We start from the raw sequence: 12,444 nt of genomic DNA, 5'->3' as shown, positions 1-12,444 counted from the left end.
AAATTTCTTCTCCCTTCCCCCCATGTAATAATAATAAAAAGGAATGATGATAGTACAGGACTCATTCCCCAGACAATAGTTACGCAGGCTGTATATTGCTTTATGGCTGTTGACTTGATTTAAAATGCACTTTTAAAAATGAAAGAACAACTCCTTAAATTTGCAGTAAATGTATAGTTCCCCAGACCTGATTTACTGGTTTTGAGGCACCAAAAAACTGCAATTCCAATTTATTGCATTGTTGACTGTGGCAGCAAAATCCTCGGCATCACTCGAGCTCCGGTGATCATTCCAAAGCTGATCACTTCACATTGATCACTTATTTGGGGTTGGCTGGGGCTTTGCTGGGGGGTTTCTGCTATTCTTTAATTGGGCTCTGCCCTTGCAGCAGGTGAGGATGATGGCTTTGATGGTGACAGGTTATCACGGAGCGTGAGATCAAAGCAGAACTCTTGCCTTGTGCTCTGCTCACTTCGGAGCTTTTTAGCCTGGGCTGCCTCATAATTACCAGAATTCCCAACTGGCTGGAAGCAGATCTTGCAAAAGGAACCTGCTGCAGAGCAATGTGTAAATCCTGCCCGGGCTGCCAGACACCAAAACTGCCCGGGAAAGGGGCCCGGGCCATGGGGTGCATGGGAGGGGACAGAGGACAGAGGACAATCAGTCCCAGCCCTGACTCGGTGTCACTCTGCCCTTCAAGGCTCTGCTCCCCACGTGTGACCCTGTCCTGATTCATTAACAGCAGCAGATTCATTAAGAACAGAAAACGCTGCAGCAGCTGGGTGCCTCTCGCTGCTGCTGGAGCCTGTCCACGGCTCCTTCCTCTCTCCTTTTAGGAAAAAGTGGCAGAATGCAGCTGCCTGTGTTCATTTTGGGCTGGAAAACCTCCAGATGCAGAGGGGGAAACGAGTGAGCACGATGTAAATCAGAGATGGCCTCGAAGGCCAGGGCAGGGCAGGGCTGCAGAGCCAGGCTGGGATGGGCTGTCCATGGGCTCCAGCACCCTGGGGTGAGGGACGGGGCTGGGAGCCCACAGGGACACAACCAGCAGCCCTGGGCATCCTGCACTGCTCCCCGGGCACCCCAAACACATCCCCAACCCTTCAGGCTCCCTGCCTGGATCCTGCTACAAAAGGGGCTGGACAAGGAGCCACAGTTCCCTTCCAGGGCTTTGAAGACAACAACAAGGTCCCCTTGAAAGCTCCTGTGGGATGCTAAGAGAATTTGGGATTTAATTGTTCATACACCTCTATAAAATATTGCCCATATTGGTCTTGCAATAAAACTAAGGCAGAACCTTATTAGGAAAGATAATTTCTTAAGGACACTTCCATTGTCAATATTTTCGTTTTTCTTGTAAGAAAGCCAACAAAAATTTGATCCAAATCCAATTCTTGGCAGTTTTTTTCCGTCTCAAAGAAAACTCAGGTTTGTCCTAGTGAAGACTGATTCCACCCCTAAAGCAGACACTGCATTTTCTGCACAGAACACACACGAGGAAGGGGCTTGGACTCCTGACTTTGCCAGACCTGTGGCACGAGGGCACTAAACCACATATTTAATTTTAAGGTTACAAAGACTGGCTCCTTCACATAATCCTGTTAATGACCTTTCTTTAATCCGTGCAGGTGTTTTCACCAGCCTGGAGCCCAGCAAGGGAGCTGCTGGCACGAGCTACGGGACATAATCAGACTCCAAAGCTCTGGTGCTATGCGAGCTGGGATCTGAGGCAGGCAGGCTGTGCTCCTGTGTCCCTGCAGAACTGCAGCACAGCCACGCAGCGAATGCCTTTCAGATGCAGAATGCATGCAGACTAGCACCCAATGTAGAGAACAAACACAATAAATAAAATACACTGCAGAAGCGCAGGATATAAACACAGAAAAAAATGTAAGGGGAAAAAATTAATGAACTATATTTAATATTGATATTTAACCACAATAGTTCATTCCATAATTTCTCTGGTGTTTTGACACCAGCAGGTTCTACTTCTTAGTAGTAGAATGAAAAAAAAGTTGTTCAAAAAGTTCTAATAAAAGCTCTAAGTGGGGCAGTAGAACCTAAGGAGTTTTTCCTAGAAAAGAGAGAGAAGGGGAAAGGCAGAATGAGAGAGCAAAAAGAAAAGATGGAAATAAGAGAGAGTTAAAGAGAGAAGAGAGAGAAAGAAACAGAGAAAATATATTGATGAAAAAAAACAAGACAGAAGGAATATTTTCACTTCAGACTATCTGCAGCAAGCTTGCTTTTGACTTTCATATTCTATTTAAAAATACAAAATTGGGAGCATTGAAAAAGAGTTCCCAAATTAGCTTTTTAATAGAGATGGGAAGTTAAAAGGGGCCGAGTCATGGGGGAAAAGCGATTCAGAATCACAGCCAGGGCAGCTCCAGCAGAGAGTGAGGCCAGAGCACGCCCCAGAGAGAGAGGAGTCAGGAAGTTTTATGAAGTGGTGACACTGTAAATCACAGAAAAATCTCTTATACCAGCAAAAGCCAAATGACATTTCTGGTTCTGCTTTCTTCTCAGCATCTGCAGAGGGAAAGAGCAAGTGGAGATACAGGGAGGGTTTGAAAGTGGGGAGCAGCTCTGAAGACATCTAATAAAGATGGATTCAGGATGCTTTGATATGTTCAAATTCTTACAGCCTCTGGAAGTTTCTCACAGAAGTTTTAAGATTCACTTTGCACAAAACTATTCAAGTGTCCAGCACACAGCTCTTAATATCCAAAACCTAAAGATGATACACTGTGTGTGCATGAACTCGTTAGCTACTCTGCTACACTAATGCAGGTTACAAATGTTATTAGAAATCAGTGTTATTTTTTAATAATGACATTGAATTATCAGAAATTAGACCCTGAATTAGATGGATCAGGTTGAGGTTCGGTTCATCTTAGGAAAAATGTCACCACTGAAAGTGTGGTTAAGCACTGGAACAGGCTGCCCAGGGAAGTGGTGGAGTCACCATCCCTGGAAGTGTTCCAGAAGTTGTTGATGTGGCACTTTGTGGTCTGGTTTCGTGGGCATGGTAGGATCCAGTCACAGGCTGCACTTCGTGATCTTGGAGGTCCTTTCCAAGCTGAATAATTCCATGATCAGGGTCCTGGTTTCAGAGTTTCTAGAACTGGATCATTGGTTTGTTGAAATCTTCAGGATTTTGAGGTCTTTCCTTTATATATATATATATATATATATATTTTTTTTTTTTTTTTTTTTTTTTTCTTTAAGAAGGTCTTGGGTTTAGAGCTCTGGGTAGAAAAAAGGCACCTGGAAAACAGCCCCTGGTCATTGCTGGCTGTACCGAGTCCCTGTTTTCCTTATTTTAAGGTACCAGAGGCACATCGGACCCCGCAGCACACAGCCCTTGCTCACAGTGATGCATCTGGAGGAGCAGCTCCTGCACCTGCCAATGCAACCCCTGCAGCCCCCGCACCCCTCCTTACACCGCCCTTCCCCGGCCCGGGGACTCTGCGGGGCTCACTGCGGGGGTGCTGCGGCCACCGGCCACCCCTGCCCCGTGCTGCCCCGGGGGTCCCGCACCGCTCCCCGCTCCCCGCTCCGCCCGGGGGTCCCGCACCGCTCCCCGCTCCCCGCTCCGCCCGGGGGTCCCGCACCGCTCCCCGCTCCCGCTCCCGCTCCCGCTCCCGCTCCGCCCGGGAGCCCGCCCGCTCGCTCCGGGTGACACCTGCCGGCGGCTGTGCGGGCGGGCGGCGGGCGGGGACGCGGCCGAGCGCGGGGAGCCCCCGCCGCCCCCCGCCCCGCGCCGCCGCCCCTCCGCGCGGGGCTGGCCCCGGCCCCGCCGCTCTCCTCCCTCCGCTCGCCGCCGCGCGGTGCCGACCGCTCCCATCGCTCCCGTCCTCCCATCGCTGCCATCGCTGCCACCGCTCCCCACCGCTCCCCGCCGGCCTCCGCCGCCGCCCCGCGCCCGCGCACTCCGCGCACTCCGCGCAGCCCCGCGCTCCGCTCCCGGCAGCCGCATGGCCGCGGAGGCACCGGGCGGGCGGCCGCGGCCGGGAGCGCCCTGCGGAGGTGAGGGGGTCCGCCGGGAGGGCGGGGGGCGGAAAGGGAGCGGCCCCGGGGATGGGGGGCACCGGCCCGGGGATGGGGGGCACCGGCCCGGGGATGGAGGGGGCACCGGCCCCGGGGGTTCACCTGCGGGCGGGGCGAGGGCGGCGGGGTCAGCGGGTGCCCCCGGCCGCTCCCATCCCGCGCCCCGCTCTCCGGAGCTGCTCCCCGCACGGTCGGGGCCAGCCCCGCACGGTCGGGACCAGCCCCGCACGGCCCGTGGCAGCCCCGCACGGCCCGTGGCAGCCCCGCACGGCCCGTGGCAGCCCCGCACGGTCGGGGCCAGCCCCGCACGGTCGGGGCCAGCGCCGCACGGCCCGTGGCAGCCCCGCACGGTCGGGGCCAGCCCCGCGCTGCCGGCGCTAGGTGCGGTGCCGAGCCGCCGAGGAGGCGATGGCGAGGCAGCCGAGCCCCGCTCGCTCCTGTGCGTATTGCTGTGACTTTATGGAAGTCATCAACTATCGCTGCGGCGCGTCAGGCACCGCCGGGAGCTGCCCGGCAGAGCTGGGCAAGGCTGATCGCCCTGATTCGGGCTCGTGGTTATTTACTTAATGGAGACTCGACAGCGAACGGGTAAAATGAGCGAGGCTGTCGGGTCTCGGAGCGTGCCGAGCCCAACTTCTGAGCGGGGATGAAAGGGATGCTGAGGCGGTGTGGAGACAGGACTGGTAAGAGCTGCCCAGGAGCAGGGCAAGCCAGAGAGGCAGGACGAGGGGGAAAGGGAAGGGTGCTGGGAAGGAAGAAGGGAGAAGGCAGGGAAAGATCGGTTTAAATCCAAATGCTTTCTTTTTCTTCCTGAATGTAGCCTCCCGCCCTGGCCAAGGTGTTGGGTGGAGGCTTGTGGTGCTGGAGGAATAGGTCGTTTTCTTGTCCAGAAGGAATCCCTCCTGCCCTGTCTGCCCGGGAGCCAGGAGGGGCACACAGGGAGCTCCGCGACAGAGCCGCCAAGTTCATCCCGTGCTTTCCCCCCTGCATCTCCCCCTTGGCACATTAGCATGCAGGGTCGGCTCTGGCGCGTATTTAACCACTCCATTCGCTCCGTCAGCGCACACCGCCCTCCTCCAGCCGCGCTCCGCTCCCCGGAGCCTCCCGAGCCTCGGCCCGGCCCGGCCGCCCCGGCGGGTCCCGGGGCCGGGGCCGTGCCCAGCCGGGCTGGGCAGCGAGGGCGAAGCTGCGAGCGCCGCTGGAAGGGGAGGGCGCAGCGCGGAGCGAGCTCAGGCGAGAGGCAGCGAGAGCCTCGGCAGCGACGAGGAGAAGCTGTTTAGTCATCTCTCTATATATACTTTCACAATGATGATCACATTCGCTGATTGCTTCTGACTGCAATTTAGAGAGGGAGTCGAGAGGCAGGCAGCACAGCTCACCTTTTATCCCGAGGAGCGCCTGCTCCCCCTTCCTTCCCTTCCCCAGATTTAGCCCTGCTTCTGGGCGCCGTGTCCTTCCCTTCCAGGTAAGGCAGCGCTGCGAGCCGCCAAGATGGGGCTCTCGGGGCTCGCTGGGAGCGAGGGAGGGGAGAAGTTTGCATGCATTTATCCTAAGCCTGTTGCTTTTGCTCCTAAATCTCCCCAGCAGACTGAGGGAGTGAGTGTTCTGCAGAAAGTTTTATTTTCTGGTGTTGCTGCGAAGGGGAAGGAATGTGTGACTGACAGAAGACACCGAGGCTTTGGCTGACGTATTTTGCTTTAAAACAAAGGTCTCTTTGCTGCCTGAGCCTGACCCAACAAGGACAGGAGAGGGAAGAAGGAACGATCTCCAGGCTCTTCTCTCCCGTTAGCAGTGTCTCATCAAGAAACTTGCAGTACGTTTATCGGTCCGATTTCAGAGCAGCCCTGTCTGCTTCTAGAAAGGGAAAACACTGAGATTTTTGGTTTGTCTCTGCTCTCTTGAGATGGTGAAGAGACATTGATCAGTGTGGCATTGCCATGGGAGCTGCAGTGGTAAGAAGCCATGCTTTGTTTCTGGGCCCTTTGGGTGAGCAGTCATTGCTGTTCTGTGCCGAGTCTCCCTCCTGGGCTGTCCTGGGCCAGCCTCGGCTGTCAGGGTGTTTTTGGTGAGGCCAGCCTCGGCTGTCAGGGTGTTTTTGGTGAGGGCAGCCTCGGCTGTCAGGGTGTTTTGGGTGAGTTTGGGTGAGGGCAGCCTCGGCTGTCAGGGTGTTTTGGGTGAGGCCAGCCTCAGCTGTCAGGGTGTTTTTGGTGAGGCCAGCCTCGGCTGTCAGGGTGTTTTGGGTGTTTTTGGGGTGAGGCCAGCCTCAGCTGTCAGGGTGTTTTGGGGTGAGGCCGCGGTGCCCCCGGAGCGGCTGCAGCAGAGCCAGCGCAGGTCGGGAGGGACCCAGCGGCTCAGGAGTGCTGGGAGGGGACAGGGGCTCGTGCTCAGCCTTTCCTCTCCAATTTCCTTGACTCTTTCATTGTCCCCATAGTTATCTAAAGAAAGCAGATCCTTTTCTCCACAGATACTTTTTTCAGTCAGGAGGCAAATGATTCTATTTTGTGTACCAGGTCTTCTAAATGTCATCAGCAGGGTGCCGGTCTGCTGCGAACCAGTTCTTTTTAAATTACACGCAGAAATTATGGTAATTAAAATTAGAAATATGGATATAGCTAAATATATGCTTGTAAGAATTAGAGTGTGTCTGTTTTCTATGAGAGCTCCAGACACTGTCAACAGTACATTAGATTTTGAGTCCAGCCAATTGCTTTCCAGCCTAAACAGGCTGGTTAGCAGTTACCAAAATCCAAGCAGACCGAAAAGGGGGATTCTTTCTACGTTCTGGAATTCTACATGCTAGACAAACTGGTTACTTCATCTTTTTTTGACTCAGCTTAGGTTGTGCAGGTCGGAATTATAAATCCAGTCCCCCCCCCTCTCTCCCAGTTTTCTTTCACTTCCTTCAGGGACTAGTAGAGTTCCAAGGACTCATGGACAGGAAAAAGCAAAACCTCTGCAAAAGGGGATTTTACTTCTCACTCATGGTCCTTCAGATAATTTGAGCCGAAAAAGGCTCCTCTTCTGTGTATTCTGAGGATCAAATGGGCAGATTCAATGTAACTCTGAGGATGAAGCTGGGAGTGCTCTGTTCTAACCAGCTGCATCTCTTGGACCCACAGAAATGGGAACTAAACTCCCACAGAATTCCCCTTTCTTTCTCTTTGGCTTTAATCTCCTGTCCCTTTCATAGCTGAGATATTTATAGCTTCCCCACATACACTGCCAGCAAGAAAGGACCCATTTTATCTTTTAAAAATTGATTTAAAAATGTGTAAGTCACTTACGAGTTACCAGTGCTTTATTGGAACAATTATATGTGAAGTATTTATAGTGCCTCAGAGCTAATGTAGGTAACCTGGAATCTACAACCAAAGTTACGAAAGTACAGAAAAGATTTCTAATGTGGTTCCCCTGAGAAATCAGGGGAGATGAGGATCCAGTGTGCTGAAAGTGGTCAGGTCACCAGTCAGTCCTGGCAGAAGGACGCTGGTGATGGTGCTAAGTGAAATTAAAACCCCGGGAAGACAGTTCGCCAGCAGGGAAAGCAGGAACAAGATGCCTTTTCTTGGTTTCTCGATTATATGCCTGTATATATTTGGTGAGTAATGGGTAAAATAATTTTTATTTTGCTGCCTCCTGTTCTTAAGTGTTTCATGAAAGTTAAAAGATCCAGCACGGGTGGTAGAAGGGTGCAGTCAGAGCCCACGGAGCCCCTGGAGATGCTCTTGCAGCTGAGGGCTGCGGGAGCTTCCCAAAGTCAGGCTGAGAAGGTTCCCAGCGCTGAGCTCTGCCTCTCAGAGCCTGGTCCCCAGGGCGGCCAGGCAGCAAATTCCCTCTGTGGGGGAGAGAAAAAGTGGTGCTTTGTACCACTGAGCAACTCTTCAGAGGGAAATGCTGCGGGATGTTTGCTCCAGTGCCGTGTAGATAAGCAAAGTGTCTCCCTGGGATAAGCCTCACCGTGGGTTATTATATGTTCCGTAATTACAAAAGCTCTTCAGCAGCAGAAAGATGCTTGCACGAGGGATTTCAATTGTCCTTCAGATAGTAAAATTGCATAGGAAGACGCTCCACATTAAGGTGATGAATGTTAATTTGCCATGAAGAGGAAGAGCATTTCTGTGAGCACTTCAGGCATTTTCACCACAGACTCATTCCATCATTTTTTATTCAGTATTTTGATGGCCCATCAGAATCAATAATGCTGCAGCCTTACTGGCTGGAATGGCAGCTCTCATCTAAGTTAAAAACTTTGGAATAAAAGTGCCTACAAAGATACAATTAGGCTTTGAGGGCCTGAGTCAGTGGAATCAATAGAATTTCCATTGATAAATTGACTTTTGATAGGGCTCCTAATGCATCTTATATGATAATGGCACCTTTCTTCAGATAATTTTATGGTAGAATTACAAAAGCACTAGGGAAGTGAAAGCAAAAGCAAGTTAAAACAAAAGTTAAAGACTGTAAAAACTCTGACCAAAGATCAAAAAGATAAAACAAATTCATGGCTAGATCAGAACACAAAAAACACTCAAACTTCAAGAGATATTGGTGCTGAGGATCTGGACAACTTGGGATATTCCTCACCTAAAACTCCAAAAATGCTGTGAATGTATTTTGTTTCAGCCTAGGAGTTGAGCCTTGGATTCTGCCCCTGTTAGCCAGGAAACAAGCAAAGCATCTTCCTGCTGGGAAGAAATTCTCCAGCTTTGGGGCCTTCCTTCATTCCGATGTTCTTGCTGTTTGGTAGCTTAAATCCATCAGCCCTCACACCTGGGATTGAAGCTTACTGGTGCTCAGGTATTCTGAACAATGTTTTCCCAAAAATCAGAATTTTCCTCTGGTCCAGTGGAGGGCTGCAATACTTGCCAGGAGTAAACCCACCTCTGAATGAAAGAGAGCAGCAGAAAACTGCTGCTGGGGCCAGGCCACGCACTTAAGATGGACAAGAACTGCTGAAAACCAGAGAAAAAATTCCATGTCTTTCAACTAAAGATGTTCTTAGTGCAAGATTTAGAACATACTGAACTTGTTTAGGACTGGAAACACAGTTAAGCCCAGTCGTGGGTTTTCGTGGTGCATGATTCCACTGCAGGCTGATTTCACTGGAGTTCCCAGCTTTTTCTTGACAGCTGTAGTTAAACTGATGAGCACAGGAGGCTTACACCTGGGGAATTATGGATTAGTCTTGTTTGCAAGGAAGCAAATATAAATTACTGTGTTTATGCTACTTTTAAAATGCTTTTAATGAGGAATCATTTGCTATTCAAAGTTTCAATCTATAATAATGCCCTAACCCTGCTGAGCTGATTATCACGTGCCTTGTTCGGCATCATTCTTCACCTGGAGGTGAGGGCGAGCCGGTGTTGGGAATTCTGGTGTCTGTGCCTCTTCCACCCAGCGGGGCAGGACGCCCCGCGTGACCGTGTGCTGTGTTCTCTTCTCTCTGTGTTCCAGATGGAACTGCCCTGACTCCCAGCCCGTCCCAGCAGCACCCCGAGCCTCGTCTCCAGTAACGCGGCCGGGCTCGTCATGGCAGCAGGAGTGGCGGCGTGGCTGCCCTTCGCCAGGGCGGCCGCCATAGGATGGATGCCAGTGGCCAACTGTCCCATGCCACTGGCTCCGACGGAGAAGAACAAGAGGCAGGATGAGCTGATCATCCTCAATGTGAGTGGCAGGCGTTTCCAGACCTGGAGGACTACACTGGAGAGGTACCCGGACACTCTCCTGGGCAGCACGGAGAAGGAGTTCTTCTTCAACGAAGACACCAAGGAGTACTTCTTCGACCGGGACCCCGAGGTCTTCAGGTGCATCCTCAATTTTTACAGAACTGGCAAGCTGCACTACCCCAGGTACGAGTGCATCTCTGCCTACGACGAAGAGCTCGCCTTCTACGGGATCCTCCCCGAGATCATCGGGGACTGCTGCTACGAAGAGTACAAGGACAGGAAGCGGGAGAACGCGGAGCGGCTGATGGATGACAACGACTCGGAGAACAACCAGGAGGGCTCCATGCCCTCGCTGAGCTTCCGGCAGACCATGTGGCGAGCCTTCGAGAACCCCCACACCAGCACCTTAGCCTTAGTCTTTTACTACGTCACCGGGTTCTTTATCGCCGTCTCTGTGATCACCAACGTGGTGGAGACCGTGCCCTGCGGCACCGTGCCGGGGAGCAAGGAGCTGCCCTGCGGGGAGCGCTACGCCGTGGCTTTCTTCTGCCTCGACACGGCCTGCGTGATGATCTTCACCGTCGAGTACCTGCTGAGGCTCTTCGCGGCGCCGAGCCGCTACCGCTTCATCCGCAGCGTGATGAGCATCATCGACGTGGTGGCCATCATGCCCTACTACATCGGCCTGGTGATGACCAACAACGAGGACGTCAGCGGAGCCTTTGTCACGCTAAGGGTTTTCAGGGTTTTCAGGATTTTCAAGTTCTCCCGCCATTCCCAAGGCCTGAGAATCTTGGGCTACACTTTGAAGAGCTGTGCCTCCGAGCTCGGCTTTCTCCTCTTTTCCCTCACTATGGCAATCATCATCTTTGCAACTGTGATGTTTTATGCGGAGAAAGGGTCCTCGGCGAGCAAATTCACCAGTATTCCTGCTTCCTTTTGGTACACTATTGTAACCATGACAACACTGGGGTGAGTATTACTTTTCCTTTTCCTGAGCAGCAGGCGAGCATGTACTGGGAGCTTGACTTCAGCTCCTCCTCAGCCTTTTCCTGGGTGCATGTTCGAGAAGGGGCTGGAAGTGTTCGGGGCTGGATTATTCTTTGGCTTGCAACTTCTGCAATTTGTGTGCAGTTGTATAAAGCAGAAAAAGCACTTACACCCACTTGACAAATGCTCGGCAGCACGGTAAACGAGTGCAGGAGGAGCAGAGGTGGAGTAGCAGGGTCTGATTCAATCCTGCAGGAGGGAGAAGCTGACCCGAGCGCAGGGGGCTGGGAGAGAGCTCTGCTCTCTGTGACATTGGCTCCAGCCATGCATCTCACACAAAGCTGCTGATGTGTCTCTTGTGTCTCGTTGCAATGTCAGCCGGTGTTTCTCCCCTTGACTTGCCAGGAGCTACAGATTTGCTGAATTCAAGTGGATGTTGTGGGTCACTGTACTGGAATACTCAGTGATGGCCGGGATGTGATCTGGGTTTTACTTAAGTGGGCAGGATGGGGGCTTCTTGTGTGTGTTTAGCTGTGAGTTTGAGACCCGAGTGTGCTGTGGCGGTTGCAGTAGAATTTCAAGCATTCCCATGGACAGGTACAAAGATAATGAAATCAAAGCTAGGGGAATGTAGCCTGGAGGGCTCTTTCCCCCTTTATATTTCATTTCTGTCTCACAGATGTTGCGACTGAGATTATAGATTTGCACTTCTGCTGCTCTGAACTAAAACCTATGAGAGCAGAATGGCCAAACCCTCACCCTGACAAGGTTATGTAGAGGAAAGTGGGCATTGCAGGCTGCTGCTTCGGGCACACACAGAGCCAGGATTGAGTGCAATCTCCTCATCCCACAAATCACAACGGCATAGGAAATCTAGAGTCACTTTGCAAAGCGTTTTCCCACTGGAGAGTTCACACTCAGTTTAATACTCAGATGTAGACAATTCTCCTCCTTGTAATGTAGTGACTACTTTTTCTCTAAACTGCTTTTGATTTTAAACACTTCTCTGTGCCTATTATACATGAGCAGGCTCACAGTAGCACTTTTAAATTATTAAAATCATAATTCAGCTGTCAGAAAGGTGCCGAATCTGGGCATATGACAACTGAAAGTCTGAATTTCTTCATTAAGTGCAAATGTAGAGCCTGTTTGTCATAGTCACCTAAAGACCTCTTATTCTTCCTTTTTAATAGCTAAGCAAAGTTCGCAAGTTTATGGCAAAAGCTGTTCCTTCCCCTGGGAAAGGTGAAACTCAGGAATCAAGGCTGGGCTTTGCATCCCAGCCCTGCCCCAGGCTGTAGCTCAGCTCTCCAGGGTCTGAGTGGTCCATCCTGGCCAGTTCCCCCTCCTGTCCCCACCACGGTGTGTGATCAGTTCAGAGGGACGCCTGCCCCGAGTGGCTCCCTGGCGTGTCCCTGCACAGGGTGGGTGTGTGCCAGGCCAGCTCTGGTTCCAGATCACCCCCGTCCGTGTGTGACAGCCTGCACCATCCGCACGAGTGCTGTCACATCCTTGTGCCAGGAGCCCTGGGGCCAGGGACCAGCCTCTGCGGGCTGGGAACAGCCCCAGGACGTGGGAATGTTCTGGAGAGCAGCTGGGCTCTGCTCCCGCCGGGGCTGGGCTCCGTTTGGGTCCCTTCCCTGCCTTTCTGAACGCAGGGACAGACCCAGTGCTCCCAGGGAGTGTTCTCCATTTGTTGTAATCACAGAAATCGCAGAGGAACAAGTGCTGGAAACGA

General features: G+C 52.2%; 1 protein-coding gene across 3 annotated transcripts in view; it reads left to right on the top strand.

The window, feature by feature from the left end:
- The first annotated feature begins 3,925 nt into the window (after positions 1-3,925).
- Positions 3,926-12,444, top strand: part of KCND3 (potassium voltage-gated channel subfamily D member 3) — a 95,958-nt gene continuing 87,439 nt past the window's right edge. Inside the window, exons 1-2 of one of the 3 annotated variants that reach the window (XM_021539495.2) lie at positions 3,926-4,029; positions 9,505-10,688. In XM_021539495.2, the coding sequence (XP_021395170.1) occupies positions 9,580-10,688 (1,109 nt within the window). In that variant the 5' untranslated portion in view covers positions 3,926-4,029; positions 9,505-9,579. Of the gene's footprint in view, positions 4,030-4,686; positions 4,734-5,245; positions 5,516-9,504; positions 10,689-12,444 lie in introns of those variants that run through there. The other 2 variants (XM_021539497.2, XM_021539496.2) reach the window with 2 other exon arrangements.

This window comes from Lonchura striata, chromosome 30 (assembly GCF_046129695.1).
Source record: "Lonchura striata isolate bLonStr1 chromosome 30, bLonStr1.mat, whole genome shotgun sequence".
Taxonomy (NCBI): domain Eukaryota; kingdom Metazoa; phylum Chordata; class Aves; order Passeriformes; family Estrildidae; genus Lonchura; species Lonchura striata.
This window is presented reverse-complemented; position numbering and strand designations above follow the sequence as displayed.